The sequence below is a fragment of the Zootoca vivipara genome, chromosome 16 (assembly GCF_965207765.1).
Source record: "Zootoca vivipara chromosome 16, rZooViv2.hap1.1, whole genome shotgun sequence".
NCBI classification, from domain to species: Eukaryota; Metazoa; Chordata; class Lepidosauria; order Squamata; family Lacertidae; genus Zootoca; species Zootoca vivipara.
The window spans coordinates 34,005,277-34,026,424 of NC_142599.1; the positions used below are offsets into that span (position 1 = coordinate 34,005,277).

General features: G+C 49.5%; 1 protein-coding gene across 9 annotated transcripts in view; it reads left to right on the forward strand.

Moving 5' to 3' along the window:
• The first annotated feature begins 248 nt into the window (after positions 1-248).
• ADAR (adenosine deaminase RNA specific) overlaps positions 249-21,148 on the forward strand; it is a 37,685-nt gene continuing 16,785 nt past the window's right edge. Inside the window, exons 1-3 of one of the 9 annotated variants that reach the window (XM_035098171.3) lie at positions 249-398; positions 16,240-17,657; positions 20,717-20,909. In XM_035098171.3, coding sequence (XP_034954062.1) covers positions 16,873-17,657; positions 20,717-20,909 — 978 coding nt within the window. In that variant the 5' untranslated portion in view covers positions 249-398; positions 16,240-16,872. Of the gene's footprint in view, positions 399-686; positions 708-6,642; positions 6,765-13,839; positions 14,338-16,042; positions 17,658-20,716; positions 20,910-21,148 lie in introns of those variants that run through there. The other 8 variants (XM_035098167.3, XM_088659180.1, XM_035098164.3 and 5 more) reach the window with 8 other exon arrangements.

Below are 21,148 nucleotides of genomic sequence, written 5' to 3' on the forward strand. Positions count from 1 at the left end.
AATCCTTGGAAAATAAGGTGGGGGAGATTTATAAATAAAAAAAATAGAAAATACATTTTTAAAAATGGCTCCTGCTCTCTCGCTCCACTGCCTTTCACAAAGGTACACTGCTTCTGACTATGGAGGTTCCTCTCTCATACGCACAGCGAGCGAAGACAAACCCTCGTCAGCGTCCCTTGCCTAGGTGAATGGGCCTGTCACGTGACGCCAGGGCAAGCCCGGGTCACGTGACGTCGCTGCAGCCGCCGCCGGTCGCGCCGCGCGTGACGGCACCACTCTGCGCCCAGCACGGCGGCGCTGAGCAGAAAAAAGGAGAAAGCAGACCGCTGAGGGGGCGGAGTTCGCGGCGGGCCCAACAGTCGCCGCTTAGGGGCGGACGAGTTCCGGGGCAGAAGCGGGTAAGGAGCCTCCGAGAAGCCTCCGGCTGAGGAAAGAGGAGCAAGAGGAGAGCGCGGGAGGGGGAAAGCGGAGGGCGCTGGGCGGGAAAGCGGCGCTTCGTTCTGCGCGTGCGCACTGCCCTGGCGAGAGTGGAAGCGAGCGCCTCCTGGCGCCCGGTGCGCATGCGCGGCCTAGCGATGCTTCCCCGCCCCGCTCACCAGGCAAGCAGTGCGCTGCTGTCCCCTCGATAGACTCGGCGGCTTTCTGACTCGCGCATGCGCGCCAACTGCGGGTCGATGTTCTCTGCGTCTTAAGCGACGATGCGCTCAGTAAGCAAAAGGGGCGGGGAAGGCGGAGGTTCGCGTTGCACAAGAGGAGAGGCTGGGAGAGGTGGGTGGGGGATGAGAGGGAGAGGAAGGGCAGGAAGGGGTTGTCTCGCGTTGTCATCTCTTGTCTGCCTCGCGCTTCCTTATTTTTTGGGGGGGTGAGGGGTGGGCATCGTGGCCCTTCACAGAAATCCAGCCAGCAAATCATGTGCACGCTTTAACCTGGGAGCTCAGCCCCGTTGAACTCAGCGAGGCTTGCTGCTGTGTGGAATTGCACAGTTACCGGTAGTTAGCTTGCAATCCTGCATTTCCTTACCTGAGTTTAGTGGGCCTGACTTGTTAGTGTACAAACGCAGGGTTGCGCTATTCAAGGGCAGAGCCACACCATTTAAAGCACATGACAACGCGCCCCCTCCAACCAATAACCCTAGGAATTGTAGTTCTGTGAGAGGAAACTATAGTTCCCAGGACTGTTGGGAGTCATGTGCTTTAAATGTGCATCTGGTGTGCTTTAAATGCAAGGTGTGGATCAAGCATAGGCAAACTCGGCCCTCCAGATGTTTTGGGACTACAATTCCCATCATCCCTGACCACTGGTCCTGTTAGCTAAGGATCATGGGAGTTGTAGGCCAAAAACATCAGGAGGGCCAAGTTTGCCTATGCCTGGTGTGGATCTTCCCTATGAGTAGTGCTCACCTTAACTGCCCCCCCCCCGCTCATTATACCTCAGTGCTCGGCGCTGCAGATAAAATGAGAAGAAAGCTGCGGGTGAGAGTGTTGCATGCCTTTCTCCCCTCACCTCACTCTAGAGAAAATGGAAAGGAGATACAGTACAGAAGTTTAAAACCTGGGGCTGCTCACTATTCCCAGAAGCCTTAATGGCCTCCTCCTCAGGAAGCATGGAATTGCAGGCCACTAGCCTCTTAGGCTTCAGCCGTAACCCCATCTACTGGGGAATTGGCCCCATTGAATTAAAGAGGCTTTGCTTCCGATTAGATGGGGTTACAATTGTGCTGCTAGGGTAGTTTTACCCTGTTTCTCATATTTTAAGACATACCCATAAAATAAGCCATAGCAGGATTTCTAAGCATTCAAGGAATATAAGACATACCCCGAAAATAAGACATAGTGATAGGCGCAGCAGCAATGCCAGCCGCGGCAGGAGGAGAAGGAAAAAAATAAGACATCCCTTGAAAATAAGCCATAGTGTGTTTTTTTGAGGAAAAAATAAATATAAGACATGTCTTATAATATGAGAAACACGGTAGAAAGAAGGAAAGAAAGAAAAAGACAGACTTCTACCAAGTGGGATGTTGGAGTAGGGATGGTTCACTCAGTCTTCCCCACTGCTAGCCCTCTGCCTTTCCAATATGGTTGCAGAGGGAAATGTTTTTTTCCCTCTATGCCTACTGCCTAGCATGGGAACCACAAAAGCTGGAGGAGGAGGAATGGAGTGACATGTCCCTTCATTTCTAGCCTGCTCACTTTCCTGTATGGAATTCCAGGTTGCCTATGCAACCAGATGAACTGTTAAATACAAGGTGTCCTTTTATTTTAAAGGAAGGGATATGCATATTATTGAGTCATGACTTGAAACCAATATTTTTCCTCGTTGCTGTTCAGTGTGGTTGGCATCAATGCCCACATGATGCTTAACTGTGGTTGACTAGAAAGAAATGATCTTAATGCTGATGGACAGAATGCAGTGTATTGGGGCCTTTAAACAGTCCTAATACAGACTGTGTGCCCCATATTTCTTTGAGAGTATAGACTGTGGTACTGGCTGCAGAATTCACCTTTGCAAGCATCTGGACTTTAGTTTAAAAAGTAAAAGTTTCCAGCCCTTATTGTTGCCAAGGTTTGTATGGAAACCCCCAGTAGGTACCTGGTGAAATCTCTAAAGCCAGCACAGTGTGAAATAAGATGTCCAGTGGTCCATGCCTGACTTTTTGTGACTAGCAAATCCACCCCACCAAAGTTAGTAACATGCTAGGGGCTGGCAAAGAGTGACAGAGAACTCCATCGCTCTCACAACAGCATGTTACACTTCTGCACTGCGTGCAGAGGAGGAGGCTTGGTGTGTGATGGCCCACTTGGTTTCTGTGCTGGGCTCTGGAGAGGGACGGAGCCCTCCGGTCTTTCTCTGCCAACCAGCTCATCTGCCTGCATGGAATTCTGGCTGTCAGGCCAGCGCTTAAATGCAAGGCTGAGTGAGCCACAGTAAACTGTTCAAAATGAAAGAGTGGTGCAAACATGCATGATTTAATCAGGCTGCAGTTCAGGAGTGGGGAACATTTGGCCTCCCTGAGCTTCTTTGGGAAGAAGGGCCTGATAAAAGTTTAAAAGTAAATAAAGGTTCCATCAACCCTAGCAAGTATGTCTAATAGGCAGAGGTGGGTGGGGAGCTGTAGTTCAACCGCACCTGCTGTAGTTCATATATATTGCAAATGTGTGCAGTTGAAATGTTATACCATGAAAAGCTATACTATGCTCACCCCTGTTCTTTAATGGCCCCCTCTTACCCCCACCCCAGTATATTTTGATTTAATCACCTTCATTTCTGCAGGCAGTTATCTATGCTTCATGAGAGAGGCCTGCCTGCAGATCAGAGTTTAATTGAAATTGGAACCCATGCTGCTTTCCCCAATTGCCAGGCTCTGCAATAACATGGTGTATGTCTTTGAGCAAAAAAAAAAAGTGGGGTTGCCTTTTCTTTCCACCTTCCTCTCTGAATCCCAGTGTGTGTTGCTCACCAACAATCGTTTGCTAATAGGTCTTCCCTCACCTCCCGGATGTGTTAACTCATATTATGTGTTGCTTCCTCCTGGGTGAGGACTTGACTGGCGTCATTGCTGGTGACTATAAATAGTCTAGAGTGATAGTAATGACTGATTGGTTCTCAGTGTTCATCCCACTGCATGGAGAGCCTTGGGATTTTCCGTCTGTCACTGAAATGTGTAGCTTTCTGTTCCTATTTCCATTTCACTTCGGTGGTAGGTTGGTAGGAATATGGAGATTTTGAAATGTTCTTGATTGCTTATCCTCTCTGGCCGGAGCAAGAGGTGTGTGAACAAGCAAGCTGAAATGGTGGAAGAGGAGAATCAGGGGAGAAATCCTACAGAGTTACTTCCCAGACATGGACCACAGTGTGGGTGGAGACACCCTTTCTCCATGGTGGCTTGATCTTGTGTCAGCTAGAACTTTCTTCTCCATCTTACCTTTCCTCTGAGGAACTTTGAGTGGCTCGTGTGAGTTTCCCAAACAGATACTGACTGCAATCTCTAATCTCCTTTGTTGTTGGCCATGTGCCTCAGTTGTTCCTGTTCTCAGTGGGCTAAATGGTAAAGAGCTCTGTGGCTTGTTTTGTTTTGCTGTGGAGTATACCTTGACTTTCACTCATTGGTCCCTCTCTGAGCCTTAAGATTCTGTGTTAGTTCTAGATGTGTCAAGGCCACTGTGCCTTGGAACCAGCCAAGCTTCCTCCTCCTGGGCTTCCCTGCATGCTGTCTCCTAAAACAGCAACGTTAGACAAAGATATCCAAAGTGAATAACATGCAAATGACTTTGGTAGTCCAGCTGCCAAGACTTCCAGTGTATGCTGTTTAAAGTTGCATCAACCACTTGTAAAAACGCGCTTCGCCAATCTGGAGGGCACCAAGTTGACGAAGGCTGCTATGTTTTAGAATGTTTTATATTATTGGCTTCTGCCTCATAATGGGTAGACCAGCAGGTGGCTGTTTACAAGCCTCAGTCGTACCAACCTTGCAGACTGTGTGTAATGGGATACAGTGATGATTCTATTGATCTCCCAATTCCTCTGAGGGAAGCTTTCTTTTTATTGCGCCTGCTTCACATGTAGCACCAATTATGTACACAGATCTTTACAGAGTGCGAATGGGTAGTTTTAAATATGGCACCTAATTAATGTGTGAAATTTGATTGGGGGGGGGCTACTGTGGCAATGGCTGGAAAAGTGGATGAAACACATGTGAAATCAAATGGAACATCCACATTCAGAGGCAGTCTCTCTGGTGACTGAGGATCAGCAGCAGCAGAGAGGAATTGCCTTCACCAGAGAGACTGCCTGATAGATCTCCAAACTCCTGATAGATCTCCAAACTTAGTTCAGCCCTCTGATTGCTGTACGGGCCCTCTGCTGCACTGGATGTAAGATGCTGTGTGCCTCAGTGTGTGTGTGTGAAAAATATATATACCTGTATAACATTTAGAAATGGAAGACATCCTTGCATTAGGGTATTGCCCATTAAAGCACTGCTTATTGTGCTTCCCAGAGAAGGAAGGGCTGCAGCTCAGTGCTGAAAAATCTGTTTTGCATTGTGAACGCTCCAGGTTCAATCCCCAGTTTCTCCAGGTAGGTCTTGGAGAAAACGCTGTCTGAAATGCTGGAGGGCTGCCGTGAGTCAGTGTAGACCAGGAGTTTGCAGACTGTGGTCTATGGACTACCAGTGGTCCGCATACTATTCATAGTTGGTTTTAAATTGTGTTTCTGTGGCTTCGTTATATCTCATGTTGTATTGCAATTTAATCATGTGGAATAGACTAAAATAGTTACAGGTATTTGTTGGTCTGACGTAGTCGAAACAAAATAAAAAAAATCATTCCAGCAGCACCTTAAAGACCAACTAAGTTTTTATTTTGGTATGAGCTTTCGTGTGCATGCACACTTCTTCAGATACACTGAAATAGAAGTCCCCTATTAAAAAATTTAATTAAAATACAATCATATAAGGAGAAAATGCCATTAAAAATCATACAGCATCTAGCACCCAGAGTGGCTGGGGCAACCCAGTCAGATGGGCAGCATTTAAATAATTTATAATTACTGCCCATAGAGTTGAACTCTTGGTGATCTTTAGTTTAGTTTTCCCCTCCCCTGCTTTTATTGCAGCCTGTTCCTATGTTTGCTCAGAAGTGAAATCCCACAGGTGGCGCTGTGGGTTAAACCACAGAGCAGGCATCCCCAAACTGTGGCCCTCCAGATGTTTTGGCCTACAACTCCCAATGGGATCCCTAGCTAACAGGACCAGTGGTCAGGGATGATGGGAATTGTAGTCCAAAACATCTGGAGGGCCGAAGTTTGGGGATGCCTGCCACAGAGCCTAGGGGCTTGCCGATCAGAAGGTCGGCGGTGAAAGCATGCCAAAGTGCAAGTAGATTAATAGGTACTGCTACAGCTGGTTCGCCAGAAGCGTCTTAGTCATGCTGGCCACATGACCCAGAAGCTGTACACTGGCTCCCTTGGTCAGTAAAGCGAGATAAGCGCCGCAACCCCAGAGTCGTTCGCGACTGGACCTAATGGTCATGGGTCCCTTTACCCTTTAGATTCCCTGAAATCAAGCAATGTGGCTAAATTAAGACTCAATTGATGCAATGGTAGGATACACTCGGTTTAAACGAGGAACTTAAACCCTCAAACGCTCCAATTTTCTGATTCCAAACCCTAAACGGCGCACATTATTTTTAGAAATAAAAACAAATAGCCCTTGATAGACCCCCCCAACTCCCATTTCAGTTTGTCCCATCCATTTCTAAAGTCATCTATACCTGTGTCGTTCATCACCACCGCGTGTGTTTAACAGGGAAGGTTTATTTATAGGCATGTACCTTGGAGGCGCCGCGGAGTCGTCCACGACTGGACCTAATGGTCAGGGGTCCCTTTACCTTTACCTTACCTTGGAGGCTGGTGTTAGCAACTTAAACCATGCCGGATGCTGCTCTTTGAACTTCCCTTCCCTCTCCTTTTCAAAAAGGCAATACCTGGGAAGAGGAAGATTAGGGAAAGCTCCGCTGAGGTTTCCTCCTCTCCTCTCTTCCGTCAAAGGGTTTCGAAGGCTGGAGGCGGAGAGTTTTCTGCCCTCTCCAAAGAAGGCGGCTGCGGCTTCACTTCCTCCTCCTCCCCATACCTTCCCCCCGTATCACGTGCTTGGTGGCGCCGCGCTGTTGTTCTTTCGTCATCAGTCTTTGCCGGCGACCCTCCCGCACAATAGAGGCAGCTTCAGTCGACGGTGCCCGCAGGGTAGTTTTTTGGGGGTAGGTAAGGTAAGGCCAGGCCAGGCCAAGGGAAGCTTCGCTCGGGAGGGGGTTGGAGAACGGAGGGGGGTGCATGTGTGTGCGCGCACAAAGTCCTGCTTTCCACCGACTTGGAAGAAGCGCCCCGTTTCCCATGCATGCAACACAAGGGCCGCACAAGCCTCTCTTCAGCCCCCTTTCCCCCCCTCTCCTCTGGGGCTGCACCAGTGCCCCTCCGTAGATCTGCACCAGTAAATGCTATGCATGCAGCTTGCCTGTCTCTTGACGAGCCCGATCCAGTTGCATACCTACTCGGAAGTGAAATTCGCGGAGCTCAGTGGGATTAACTCCCGCGTCGGAGAGGGGCATAGGATTGCAGTGTGATCCGTGAAATGGAACCTCCGGATTGAGAAGCAGTATACATTTGAACGTCAGTTGTTAGGAGAGGGAGAAACCCCCTGAAATCGGGAGGGCTGTTGTTTTTCTGCCTTCAATGTTGTTGAAGGCTTCGCAGAAGAAACACGCAGTCAGCCCTTGTTGGAAAAGGGGGTGCTGTTGGTCTGGTCAGGGCAGCTACCCATTAAACAGCACAGTTTGCGTTAGTTGCTAACAAAATCAGCCGTAGTTTGGGAAAAAGAATGTAGGCTATGTTAGAGAACTAGTGTAGCTTAATGGTGAAAAGACTGGGTTGTGAATGTTGTCTCAGTATGTTGTAGCAAACGGGGGCGGTGAAGGTTAAGTGTGTGTGCGCGCACACACACACAAAATAGGATGATAACCATCCTTGCCCACCTTAAAGGGTTGTTTGTGAGTATTATTGTAAAGTGCTCTATATAAATTCTGAGTAGTTCTGTTTATTTTTGTTATGAGCTTCACTATTGTGGACTTGGATCTTTTGCCTCTCATTGATGGTTGTGTGGTATGCATCTTCGATTGTTTGCATTGACTTGTTTATATCTGCCTCCTAAAGATTAATCCAAAGTGGCCAAGCACACATTAAAAAGTGTGTCTCCTGTGTTTGCTTTAATCCACTGCATGGTACATTTGCTATGGTCCAACTCATGCAGTGTTAAACCCCACCCCCCTTTAAGTCTCCCCACAATCCTGTGTCTACCAGTGGCTGTCCTGTGGGAAAGGTTCTGTGAGAACACGGAGGCAGACAAAGGTTTTGTACACATTACCATTTACAGTACTCTTACTCCAGCGCTCTCCCGCCACTGGTGTCCATAGGTATCCTGTGCTTCCTTGAGAAAGACTGTTGTTTGATGCATTTCCCATCTGATTTGAATACAAAAATATTGCTAAAACTGAGGTGTATACTTTCCCGACATTTCTTGTGCATGTGTGGATGACAGCATATGTACAGTTGGCAGCTTCATTGGGTAGCAGTTTGGGGTGCATGAGTTGCAGGCATGGGGAAACAAATCTGGCAGTGGTGTGTACATCAGTTTTTAAACAAGCAACTTGAACAACAGGAGGAACTACCCCCACTGTGTTTTAAGCCACTAAAGTGTACATGCCCAAAGAAGACAGCAAAGCTGGGTCCTGTCCCAGCTCCCTTTGCCCCTCACACAAGTATTGACCACCAATTTTCTGTGGCAAGGATCCTGACAACTCTTTTACACATTGATCATTGTCTTGCGACATTAATGTTGTTTGTAAGCCACCATGGAAGGAATTGCTTCCTGAAAAGTGGGGTATTGTTGCAACGATGACCACACTTCTAGGCATTTTTTAGGCTGTGCTGTCTTTCCTGTTGCCCTACATACCACACACAACAGAGTTTCTCTGCTAAAAAGCACATGTGTGTGTGCTTGTTTCTTGGCTTTCAGGAGGTGATTGTCTTGTAAGAGCAGCCTGAAGCTGTAGGGAGACACTTCTACCTCTTGATGTGGCCAATGCATGGTATTTAATTTATTTGGAACCCAACAGACGTCACTGTCAGTTGTTGGTACAAGAGAAGCTAAATAACACAGAACAAGCACAAAAACCAATAGCAGCATTAAGCAGTTACAGAAAGCGTATACAAACCACATTTAGACAGAAAAGACAATATACTGGAGAATAAAAACACTGTTGGTATAGGAACCTGGTCAACCATCAGTTTTACAGGAAAGCCACTCCACAGAGCGCCTAGGAACACAGGAATCTGTCTTACGCCAAGTCAGGCCAGTAATCCATCTAGCTCCGTATTGTCTACACCAATGTTTCCCGAACTTGGGTCTCCAGCTGCTTTTGGACTACAACTCCCATCATCCCTAGCTATTAGGACCCGTGGTCGGGGATGATGGGAATTATAATCTGAAAACAGTTGGAGACCCAAGTCTGAAAAACACTGATAGCCAACAGTGGCTTTCCAGGGTCCCAGGCAGGGCACATGCCCAGTGCCGCTTGTAGATGGCGGGAATTGAACCTGGGACCTTCTGCATGCACTTCCGCTGAGCTAGAGACCGCCCCTTCCATGAGAAAGATGGAGGATGGTTCCCCCCGGTCCTCCTATGTAGACTAGTAGCAAGACCTGTTGCTGCAGCAACTACCACACCATGTGCAACTCTTTCGTTAGCACTGCAACAAGATGTTCCTTGGGGAGATGGAACTTGGCCCTCTACTTGCCAATCATAATTTAAGAAGAGCCATTGTGGATTGGGCCCAAGGGGCAATCTAATCCAGCATCCTCCAGTCCCTCATAGTGCCCTCCAGATGCATCTAGGGAAGCCCACAAGCAGGACAGGAGAGCCACGGCTTTCTCTCACTGTCAGTCTTCCAGTAGACTGCCTCTGAACATGGAGGTTCCCTTTGAATATCATGATTTCTCATGACCATCTTTTTCTCAATGCGATAAGGCACTATATAGCCCTTGTGGTTCATTTTTCTTTTAATCAAAGTTCCTTGGCTTACCGATTGTGATTTGTTTCAAGAGGCACGAACCACAGTCAGTGAATTTAGTAAGCACGGCAGCCTGAAGATTAACAAGCCCGGCCCACTTGTGTTGTTCAGAAGCTGCCTTAAGTGCTGATCCTTCCCTTTTTCTGGGTCATTTATATTTTAGCAAGTTTCAACCAAATATCTGATGTATGCTTGTTTTGGTTTCTGTGCATGTGTTACAGATAAATAAGATGTTGCCTCGCTGCATGTAAAACAAGTGTTTGTTGCTGTGGTTGAGAATAGCTGTACCAAGTTGGGGAGGCGGTGAGCTCAATCTTCCCACCTCTGCAATCTTAATTTGTGGGATAATTGTTGTCAGTAGCTTTTATCCATGTTAAGTAAAGGACCAGGCTAATTTCCTGGATGGTGGGAATATCATGGAATCTGTATCTGTTCTGCTACATAAGCCGCCCAGGAGGGTCTCACTCCTATCAGCGACCATAAAGCTGTATCTTTTGGATCAAGAGCATTGCCCCACATAGAGCTCATTGCCGTCATCCAGGTTTGAAGTAACCAGTGCCTGAACTACTGTAGCCCAGCTTTCCCAGTCCAGGTTGCAGCTGTCATAACCAGTTGCAGTTGGCAAAATGCACTTCTAGCCATTCATGTTACCTGGACCTCCAGGGACAAAGCTGTATCCAGAAGCAGGCCCCAGACTGTGAACCTGCTCCTTCAGGAAAAGTGCAGCCCTGCCTAGGGAAAAGAATTGACCAATTGCTTGGGCCTGGGAACCATTCGCCCACAGTGCCTCCACCTTGCCAAGATTCAAGCTCGGCTTGTTTCTCCTTATCCCATCTCACCACTGCGTCCAGGGCGCTGTTCTAGGGCTTGCATGGCCTCTCCTGATTCGGATGTTGTGGATAGATAGAGCCGAGTGTCAGCAGCATACTGATGGCACCTTGCCCCAAAACTCCTAATGACTGCTCCCAGGGGCTTCATATAGAAATTAAATAGCGTTGGAGATGAGATCGTGCCCTGCGGCAGGCGCCCCATTCATTATGCACATCAAAAAGAGAGCTGAAGAGTATAGTTGCCTCTATCCCGAGTCAGACCATTGGCCTCTCACTTTGAAGGCAGCAGCTCTCAGCAAAGACTGCCAGACCCGTTATTGGTGCATTGCAGGGGGTTGGACCGGATGACCCCTGGAGTCCCTTCCAACTCTACAGTTCTGTGATTCCTTTTTAGCTGGAGATATTGGGAACAGATCCTGGAGCCCTCAGGATGCAACACAAGTTCTTTGCCACAGAGTTGTGAGCCCTTGAGAGAGTTCTTTTCGGGTAGTTGTGTGTAGGCTTATTTGCATGGCTGGTTTTATTTTGCCCAAAGCCTCTGGACTCTGCTACCGTCAACAGCTACGACGTTTTGCAGCCTGTTAAGTTTGGCTTTGAAAGTTGCTGAGGTGTGCATTTCACTTTAGTCAGTGTCCCTGCTGCCCGAGACCTTCCTCATTTAAGAATCCAAATAAGGAATATTTTTCCTTTCTTTTAAAAAGTGTATTCTCAATCGGGCAGGAAATGGGATATGTGTGAACTGCAGACTTGGCTGCTACAAGAGATGTTGTTGGCTCCAAATAATTGAAATATGTTTGGCAACGCCACGAATATTGGGCACGTACCTTCCCTCTGGGATAAAGTTACCTCCCTTGAATCTTGTTGCAAGCCGCAGCGTGAGAGCTGCCACCGGGGTGAAATTTCACCTCCCCGGCTCAAGTGATCAGGCAGTTTGAACAGAGCCAGAGGGGCTGCTCTCAGAGTGCCAGGTTAGGCAGGTGAGTTGAACTGTGGCTGGTAAGTTTCTGTGGTGCTGTTTAGGCCCCCTGGGTGTTAGAAGAGGGCAGGGGCAAACTGGGAGTGTGAATTCCTCCCCTTTTGTAACTTAGATCCCCCCCCCCCCGGCAACTTATGCTTAGCTGGTTTCAAGAACATGATGCAAATGCATGCAAAAGAACATGATGCAAATGCATGCAAAAGCTTAGATCTCCTTTTGATGAGATCTTTCTGCTTGAGAGAAAGCTGCTGGCTGAAATCAGAATGTTGTTGTTGTTGGAATTTTTACATCACCTTTCATTTGAAGCAGAAAATACCAAGGTGGTTCACAAAAAGATACAGACGGCAGCGAAACGACGACAACAAAACCAGTAATGACACGGTTGCCCACAATTAATTAGAATGCATAGTAAAACAACTGCATTAAAACACCCACCATTAAACTATATAGTAAACAAGCCCATCAAAGCAGCATCGCAATTAAGACATGAGTCTTAAGCGGGGAAGTGTTTGTCTGAACAGGTGTGTGTTCAAGAGCCGGCAGAAGGCCAGCGCTTGATGGGGCCTCCTGTATTTCAGCAGGTAGAGCATTACACAGCACTGGTGCCACCACTGAGAAAGCCCCCTCAGTGTTACCACAAGCAGATTATCATCAGGCTATGGCAAAACCAACCGTCTTAATGCCCTTACCAGGCAGTGGTGAGAAATGGCACCTTTTGATTAACCTGGTCCAGAGTTAAGCTCTTTCCTTCCTCCTGGAAAGACCTGCCTCCGATCTTTCCGGTGTATCTTGAGGCTGCTATATTTTGTGGGGGGGGGATAACTTGTGTTTTAATGGGGCAGAGCGCTGGTGGGCTTTGAATCTTAACCTTGGTGAATTGAGGAGAGGGCCCAAAGGTTCTTGATCCATGTATTCATCACTTACAAGAATGAGTCCTATAGAGTATGCATGAATATCCAATGTTCTTTGTGACTTCACTCTGAAAGGCAGACCCTGTATATAATATCACATCGGTGTTGGTTCTGATTGGGCGCTTTATTGGCCATGGAGCTATTCCTTGTGAGGTTTTAAAATCCTTTCGCGTTCATGTCATAAATGCACGATGCTCAATTTAGTGCTGTTTGTTTTTGTTTTTTAATTCTTTTGGATGGCTTCTTTGCCAAAGATGGGCCAGGTGCTTCCCACTGTTCCTCGGCTCAGGCAACAGCTGTGCAGTTCTGCCCCCCCTACCCCCATGAACTGACTTGCGTGAGCTCTTCCACAGTCACCCTGTGCATGTCTCGTTTTGCACCTGGAGAGGAGAGCGGGTTATCTGAGCCTGTTAACCAATCCGAGGAGGAAAGTTTATGCTGTGCCATTTGCAACCTGGCCTTGACCTGGTTTTGAGATATGCGCCTGCGTTGCTTAATGCTTCTCACTTGGGGTTCTAGGATGGCTTCTGGCGCCTCTGCTCTGTTGGCTGTCTGAGATCTGTAGATATAAATTATATGGGTTAACCCAGCATGTTGGCTGATGGGAGTTGTAGTCCAAAATATCTGGAGGGCACGACAGATCGGCCTATGGCTATCTTAAGAGGAGATAGTTTGGGGGGGCGCAGGTCACTTCCATTCATTTGTCTCTTCTGTCATATCCAGGCCTCATCTGCACCATACATTGAAAACACCATTTAAAGAGTTGTGGCTTCTGCCTAAAGAATCCTGGGAAACTGTTGTTTGTTAGGGGTGCTGAGAGTTAGGAAACCCATATTCCCCTCCCAGAGTTCCCTGGGAAAAGGAATTGATTGTTAAACCACTCTGAGAATCGTAGCACTGTGTGTATTGTAATTTGTCAAGATGACACACACCCATAGGAGGTGAAGCCAGAGCAGTCATTCATACAGGGATGCAGTACGCAGCTTCCTCAATACTCTCTGTACTGGAAGTTACTGAGCAGTGAGCAATGACTGAAAAGAGCCAGCTCCATGAAGGCAAATGGGCAGTTGCTGTTGTGGGTAGATGCATGTGTGTCTCAGGAGCCTTCAGCAAGCGAAACAAACAAGCAGATAGAGGTGTGTGAACTTAGTACTGTAGCTGGTTTAGGAATGACCAAAGGTATTGTTAAGGAGATACGGAAAGATACCCCAAACTGCAGGAAGCTGGTGCCTTGTTGGTTGCAGTGTTGGAACAGAGAAGGCTGAGCTTGGCAAATTGCGGTCTGGCAGCTCTGAGTAAGGGATAAAGGAAAGAAGAGTTAGAAGTGAACAAATCTCCCAGTTAGAGAAGCATGAGATTCTAGTAAGTGCTTTCCCTTCTGCCTCGCAGATAATAGTCCCTCCCACCAGCCTGTGATGAAAAGGAGCCAAAAGTATATTCCTGTAAGTGGCGTGGCTGTGGGGCTTTCCCTTTCTATGCTTTTTTTACTTCTAGGAAATGCTGCAATGAGCTTGCAAGAGAGGGGGAGGAAGCACACATCTGTTTCGCTCCCCAACTAAAGCCCCCCCCCAACCCTAAAGCTAATGCCTTTACCTCCAGCCCATCCCTCTGGCTGTAATTAGACACTCCTTGGGCGGAACAGCTAAGTAGAGGAAGGCTGGACCTCCGGAGAATTGAAAGCGAAACTTATCTGGCAGTTTTGTTAAGCGAGTGATCCAGCCTGCCTGCTGTACCGTGGAGAGAGAAGGGAGGAGGATAGTGGGGTGTTTGTGTAATTCTTGCAGAGCCCTTGCTTTGTAGCTAGCCTTTCCTTCTTCCCCACCGCCCACGGGTGTGTGTGTCTCTCATAGTGTGTTGGGGGGGGCACTCTGCTTTCTCCTCTTCCTTTGCCCCCATCTCGTTCTGAGGAAGGCCTTCTCTTCGCAGAGCTTTCCCCCTCTTTTTTTTGTTTCTTGATATCTATACAATGCCTGGTTCTTACCAGCGTGGAACAAAAAGAGGTAAGACTATCCGGTTTCCCTTATCTATACCTGTTTTACCAGTTGCCTCCCCTTGAAATGTCTGGAATTCTCTCTGCAGCCCCTCAAACCGCCCCCCCCCCACTTCCTTGTTCCCTTGTAACTCCTGAGATTGAGGTAGGGTTTGAACAGAGGGTATTGTGGAAAGGAATATATCTCTATGGGCTTCAAAACTACCGAAAACCCCAGAGAACCACTGCCAGTGTAGGCATTACTGAGCTAGATGGACCAACTTCTTGTTCTCCCAAAGAGCAGAAGACACTTAATTTGGTTGCTGCAGAAAGAGTCTTGTGGTTGCCTTGAAAGATAACCCATACCATGGCTCCATACCGTAGTAAATTTGTGAGTCTGAAAACACCACAGGTCTTTCTTTGTGTGTGGGTACTGTGAAAAACTGAAGCCACAATACTACCGTATACTGTACCTGCTTTCTTGGTGACGAGGCCCCTGTGAACTTGGTGAGGCGTGCTGAATGTGATCCTATACACCTAGGAATGTAAAAGGATTGCACTGCCAGGCTGCACTCCTGCTAACACTTGCTTGGGAGTAAGTTCTGTTGAACTCTGTGAAGTTTGCTTTCGGATAGACCTGGCTGGGATTGCCTTAATATGGCTACCTACCCCTCTTAAGGATTTGTTTTTCATTGACTGAAGGGAAGATGTAACTGTTATGTTGGTTCTGTGGGTTAGAACAAGGTGGTTGTTTTTATTTTAAAAAAAGTTTGGCTCTCCAACATCAGTCATAGATTCCCCCCCCCCCAAATCTGCCTCTTGGAGAAAAGAGTTTTGAAGGCCAGGTGGTGGTCAGTTTTACAGCTGTACTGAGCCAAATAGACTCTGAAACCATGTAAACAGACTCTGCTGTCAAACCCAATTTGCAGCTGGGTTTAATGACAAAAATCTCACATATGAAGGTCTCTACCATGAAGGTACTCTTAATCCGGCCCCAAACACAGACAATATGGCCATACTGGGAAGGCTGGGCTGAGGGGTGGTTTTCCTTTTAAGAACACGAGGGGAGCTCAGAGTGGCCTGCCTGGTCCAGCATCTTGTTCACACCATGTCCAAACAGATGCGGATGAGAAACCCACAAGCAGGACCTGAGCGCATTAGCAAAGCTCTGCACCTGCAGTTTCCAGCAACTGTTAACTCAGGGCATGCTGCCTCCGACCAATGACCTCATCCTCCCTGAATTTGTCTGGTTCTCCTTTAACGCCATCAAAGGTGGTAGCTATCACTGCCATCTGGGAGAGTGGATTCCATAGTTTAACTCTGGACCGATGGGAAGAAGTGCTTCCATTCTTTCCCCCTGAATCTCTTTGTGCTGGGAAGTAAAGTCGCACAATTCTCCCTTGGTTGCCCAAGAAGCCCTGAATCAAGCTGAACATACCTTGCGTTGAAGCGACACCAGCTGTGTTTGGGAGACTCGTTCTCCATCCCAGGCTCATATGTAGATCTCCCCTGACCGTAGTGCCTTAAGCCAGTCTCCTCCTCTAATGGTCTTCAATACCTTGGTGTTACATCCAAGGAGGCATCAACTCTTACCAGACGGGAGCCTCTTCCCGTTGTCAGGTGTTGTCTTTTGGGAACTGGGGCAGAGGGACTGGTTCAGTAGAACTGCGTCTGCTCCCCCGAGCGTGTTTCCAAGGTCTGAAACGTGCCCTGTTCTCTTGTTTTCTCTTTGCCAGGCCTCTGCGCAGCAGCCCCCGTGAGAGCAAACCGCAGCTGCCTCTCGTCTGGTGCACATGTGCCCACCCCCAGCCCTGCGCCCCGGCAGCACGCTATGAGCAGAGGTGTTACTCAAGGCAGAGGTTCAGATCAGGTGCCCCCCAAACATAGCGGCCTCTCTAACCCAGCTTTCTTTAACGGTCCTCTTGTCCCGCAGGGAGGCGAGGATTTTCGGCAGCAGCAGGTCCTCTTCCTAAACGGGCAGCTCTCTGAAGCCCCGCTGTGGCAGGCCCGGGCACAGCGCCCCCAATTGTACCAGGGCTACCGCCGAGGTCCAGCCACCTCCTCCCCTCCCCAGAGCTCCCAGCACAACAGTTGGGGCACAGCCAGGAGGCTTCCCTGCAACAGTAGCTGGCAGGAGCAGAAGCAGCCTCCCCAGCCCCCCCGGCCGAGGTACAGCGGCAGTTCAAGGAGCGAAGTTGACGGGCTCATCACAGACATACGGCACCTGACTCTCTCCGGCCAAGGAGTTGAACAGCGGCTCTTGGAGATCTTGAGGCAGCTCCGACCTGGGCAGGCTGAATCTGCTCGCTGTCTTGCCCGTAAACTTGAAGTGCAGAAGAAGGAGGTCAATCACCACCTCTACAGGCTCCTCACACGAGGGCAGTTGTGCAAAATAGGGGAGCACCCTCCGTTGTGGAGGTTAGCAGACAGCCCTAGGCCCCAGGGAGCGTCGAGAGAAGGGAGCTCCGCCAGTCAGAGGGGCCAGTGCCGACTCCCAGTTCCTGGGGTTGGAGGAGGAGGAGAGAGCTCTGCTTCTGACCCAGAGGACTATCCCGATTCCGCCACCATGGCCGAGGTCAGGGAGAAGATCTGCAACTACCTATTCAGCGTCGCGGACTCGACAGCACAAGACCTTGCCAAAAACATCGGCCTCTCCAAGGCCCGGAACGTGAACTCCACCCTGGTGTCCTTGGAGAAGTTGGGGGAGGTGTGCAAGGAGAACGCCAACCCCCCCAAGTGGTCCCTCACTGACAACAAGCGCAAGAGGATGCAGAACAAGCAGAAGGCGGAAGAAGTCAGGGAAATGGCCACCCCTGCCCCAAAACCGAACCCCGAGCCTCCGACCCCATGCGCGGAACCGGAGCTGCCCGCCAGCGTGCCAGCTCCTCCTCTTCCTTCCCCTTCCCCGCCTCCTCCTCCACCGCCGCCACCGCCGCTTCTAAAGAGTGAAGAGGAGAACGTCGAGAACGGGCAGCAGGTGTCGTCGGAGCCAGCAGAGCAGGGAGACGTTTGCTCTCCCCGGGCGGCCCCCCCTCCTCGCAAGCGGCCCCGGTACCACTGGTTCCCCAACTACGACAACTTTGAGAACGGCAAGTGGGCCACCGATGACATCCCGGAGGACCTGAATGCCATCAACAACCAGGACGAGGAGTCCCGGTGCATCATGGAGTCTCCCCTCTCCCCCAGCTACGCGGCCCAGTTCGACACGGCCTTCCTGTGCACTCCCTTGGAGAAGCTCATGGCGTGCCAGAAGAAGAACCCCGTCAGCGGCTTGATTGAATACACCCAGTACACGTACCAGCATTGCGAGTTCGTCTTGCTGAAGCAGAGCGGGCCGTCACACGAGCCACGGTAAGAGAGAGGGAGAGGGAGTGCTCTCTGGTGAGGGGGTGGTTCTTCTCGGGGAAGGGGATTGCACTTGCTTGGGTTCGGTGTTTATGTCTCGGACTGTGCAGGTCATTGCAAATATGTTAACAAGAAAAGTTTTCTCAGAAAGGATAGGTTCTTGGGGAAGGGGACTGCACTTGCTCAGGTTACGTTTCAGTGCATTTGCCTCGGCTTGTACAAGTCACTGCAGACATTGGAAAGAGCAGTTTTCTTTAAAGCAAGAGATGAATTGGTTAAATTGCTAGTGTGATTGCACCCGGTTTAAGATTGTGTGCTGTCCCTCTTCCTTTCACAACTGCTTCTGCGTATTGCTCTGCCCTGTAGGTTACAAAAGCCTCTTATTAAGCAGGCAAATGAGATATATTTCAAGGCTTCCCTTAAAAAGGAAAGAAAGACTGTTTTAACACTTTAAATGCAGGAATCTCTGTTCTTTTTTTCTTTCTTTCTTTTGCAAAACACATTCATCTTATATTAACAATCTCAGTGATGACACAGCAGTCTCTGCTGAATAATCTAATAATGTCCCACAGCCCCAAGTCCGTCTAAATTTAGTTGGTAAGCTCTGTGGAGCAAGGACTCGCCGTCTTTTAAAAGCTCCACATAACACTGAGATGCTGGTGTTGAAACCCTGATCACCATGTGGGACGATCGGTTTCCGCCTTCAGGGCTCTGAAGTTGGGGAGCGCAGGACAGAGGAACGAGAATGAATGGGCAACAATGGTGGCCCGTGAGGTAGGTTTCGTTTCTGCTTGCTACATCTCCTCCTTCAGGCCTGCAAAAAAGCCGCTTGCAGTTTAAGAATTGCTTCCCACTGCCAGGCAGGGAAAGCCTCAGGGGGAAGGAGGAAGACTCAGCTAAGCGAGAGTAAAATGGGGAACCAAACCACCTGCATGTTGAATTTATTTCCCGTTCCCCCCTCTCTCTCTCCAAATTTGAAAAGCAGTGCTTGGCATGAGCTCTGCATGTCCCATTAGAGCGGAGGGTGGGGGATCTCTTTTTCAGCCCAAGGGGGCCACATTCCAACATGGGCAGCCTTCCAGGGGCCACGTGCAAGCAGTGGGTGAAGCCAGAGGTGAAAGTGAGCAGGAAAAAGGCATGCAAAAATTGGGGCTTTTCTACACCCACCCACCCACATCATCTAGGCGGGCAGGAGGCGTTGTTGAAGTTCAAAGGCACATTCTGTCCCGACAAAAGCACTTGAAGAGGGTGCATGGAAGGGGGTGTGTGGGCCAGCCTGGGGAGGGGGATGTAGCCTGGGAAGTGTCCTGGGGGGCAGATAGAGAGGCCTGGAGGGTGACATTTGGCTCCCAAGCCTGAGGTCCTCCACCTCGGCTTTAGAATAGCGAATCCTCAGCTGCAGTTTCAAAGGGCGGGAGGGGAGGCTAATTAGTAGTTTTGCACTAGGCAAATATTATGCCCCATAAGTTCCTGTATGGCTGGAGGAGTTCTGCGTTGTCTGCTTCTGGCAGAGAGCATCTGTTGCCATGTGGGGGGGGGGGGACCCGGAGCGTTCCTCTTCCCTCCCTCTGGCGCATCCCTCTGAACAGTTGGGTGGGTTGGATTTTATTTTTACGTTCTTGCTTGGCTGCTCTTTATAGCCACTGTGTTTTTAACACACACACACACACACACACACACACACACACCCCTCTCTTTCTTTCTGTCTCGCTCCTTGCCTTTTCTAGGCACCACCAGAGTGTGTGTGCCACCACCCTCTGGTATATCAATAGACCCGCTAGACAGGAAAATTGGCCTACTTTTCTCCCCGAGACCAGAATGAGAGCAGATTCGAACCAAGCAAAGGAGCGGGGAAAGACGAGCTGTGAGGACGGGGAGCTTGAAACCGCTATGGGGGTGTTTGGCTCTGTAGTCTCTGTTGCTACCTGGGCCAGTGGAGGCTGATTCACTTGAACGTATGGGGCTTTGCCCCGCCAACCTCATTCTGCCCCCTCAGCCAGCTCCCACCTGCCTGCTCCTCTTTCTTGCATCCGTCGCAGAGGATGGCCCTGCCTGTCGGCTTCCTCCCACTTAGCCTCAGTGTCGCCCTTGTAGATCTCAGCAGGGAGGGTGGCTGTGGCAAAGCAGGAATTGAGTGGCGCCTCCTACTGTCAGGCTCCCTACCTACGGCCGTACAAGCCCCAACAAGCACCCACCAACAACAACCCGGGCCTTTTTTCTGCCTTGTCTTGCTTGTAGTGCTGCCACAGTTTGAAACTGGGTTCCTTGGGAGTTTTCGTTTTTGGGGTGGGGTGGGGCTTCCTCCAAAGAGAAAATCTGTAATGGCAGCCCAGCTTCCCTGAAAGAGAACTGCTAGCACGTTCTCAAAGCAAGGTCCAGTATGGTTTCAAATCGGACGGGGGAACCGCATGTTGATATTCCTACATTGCAGGGGGTTGGGCTAGATGTGCCTTTGGGAGGGGGCTCTTCCAACTCTACGATTCTATGATTCACCTGGCAGCCTCTTTGTCTTGGCAGTGCACAGCCTTAGAATAGAGAGGCCTAGCCAGCTGCCAAGCTTTTAGAGCATGCCCCACAATCCTTTGCTGTGCCCACAGATCAGGCAAGGAGGAAGAAGTTCTCTAAAGGCGTGAGACAGTGGTGGGGGACATCTCTGGCCTTCCAGCTTTCATTGGGACTCCCAGCTCTCCACAGCCTCGGCCAGCATGCCCAGTGCTCGAGTGCTGTAAGTGCTGCAGCAATAGCTCCTTCCTAACAAAACATATTTGTAGAGGCAGAGGGCTTGGAAAGGAGAACCAGTGTGCTGTAGTGGTCAGCATCGGACTTGGGACTATAGAAGCCGAGGCTCAAATCCCTGCTCATCCGGGACGTCTCCTAGGCTAATCACACACTCTCGAGGCCTAACTGTGTGGTTTTCACTGTGAGGATAAATTGGGTGTTGGGTTTGGGGGGGGGCACATGCACTGCCTTGAAGCTCCTTGGAGATAAATGTGATAGATAATGGCACCAGATTCACTGATTAGCACGCATCCTCACCGATTTGTACCTTGTGCGTTTTGGTCAAGGTTTAAATTCCAGGCAGTGATTGATGGTCGCAAGTTCCCCCCAGCGGAAGCAGGCAGCAAGAAGTTGGCCAAGCAGGAAGCGGCCGCCCACGCCATGAAGATCCTCTTGCGCGAAGTCGAGCACGAAGGGGAGGACGGCATGGAGGTGGAGAAATCCTTATACGAGGACAGTTCTCTCAGCGAAGCAGAACTGGTGAGAGCGGCTCCCCACCCCAGCAACAGGCAGGGGCCAAAGGTGGAGCTCTCCGGAGCTGCTAGTCCTGTGAAAAGCGGCTCCACCACAATCCGAGGTCCATATCGATTTATTTTCTCACAATGGAAGTGGCCCAGCTTCTTATACTTGCTGTTGAACCGTAGTAGTTAGGTGGTAGATCTGTGTTACAGTAGGTTTTTTTTTGGGGGGGGGGTTATGGTTTTTGTTTCCTAGTGGTT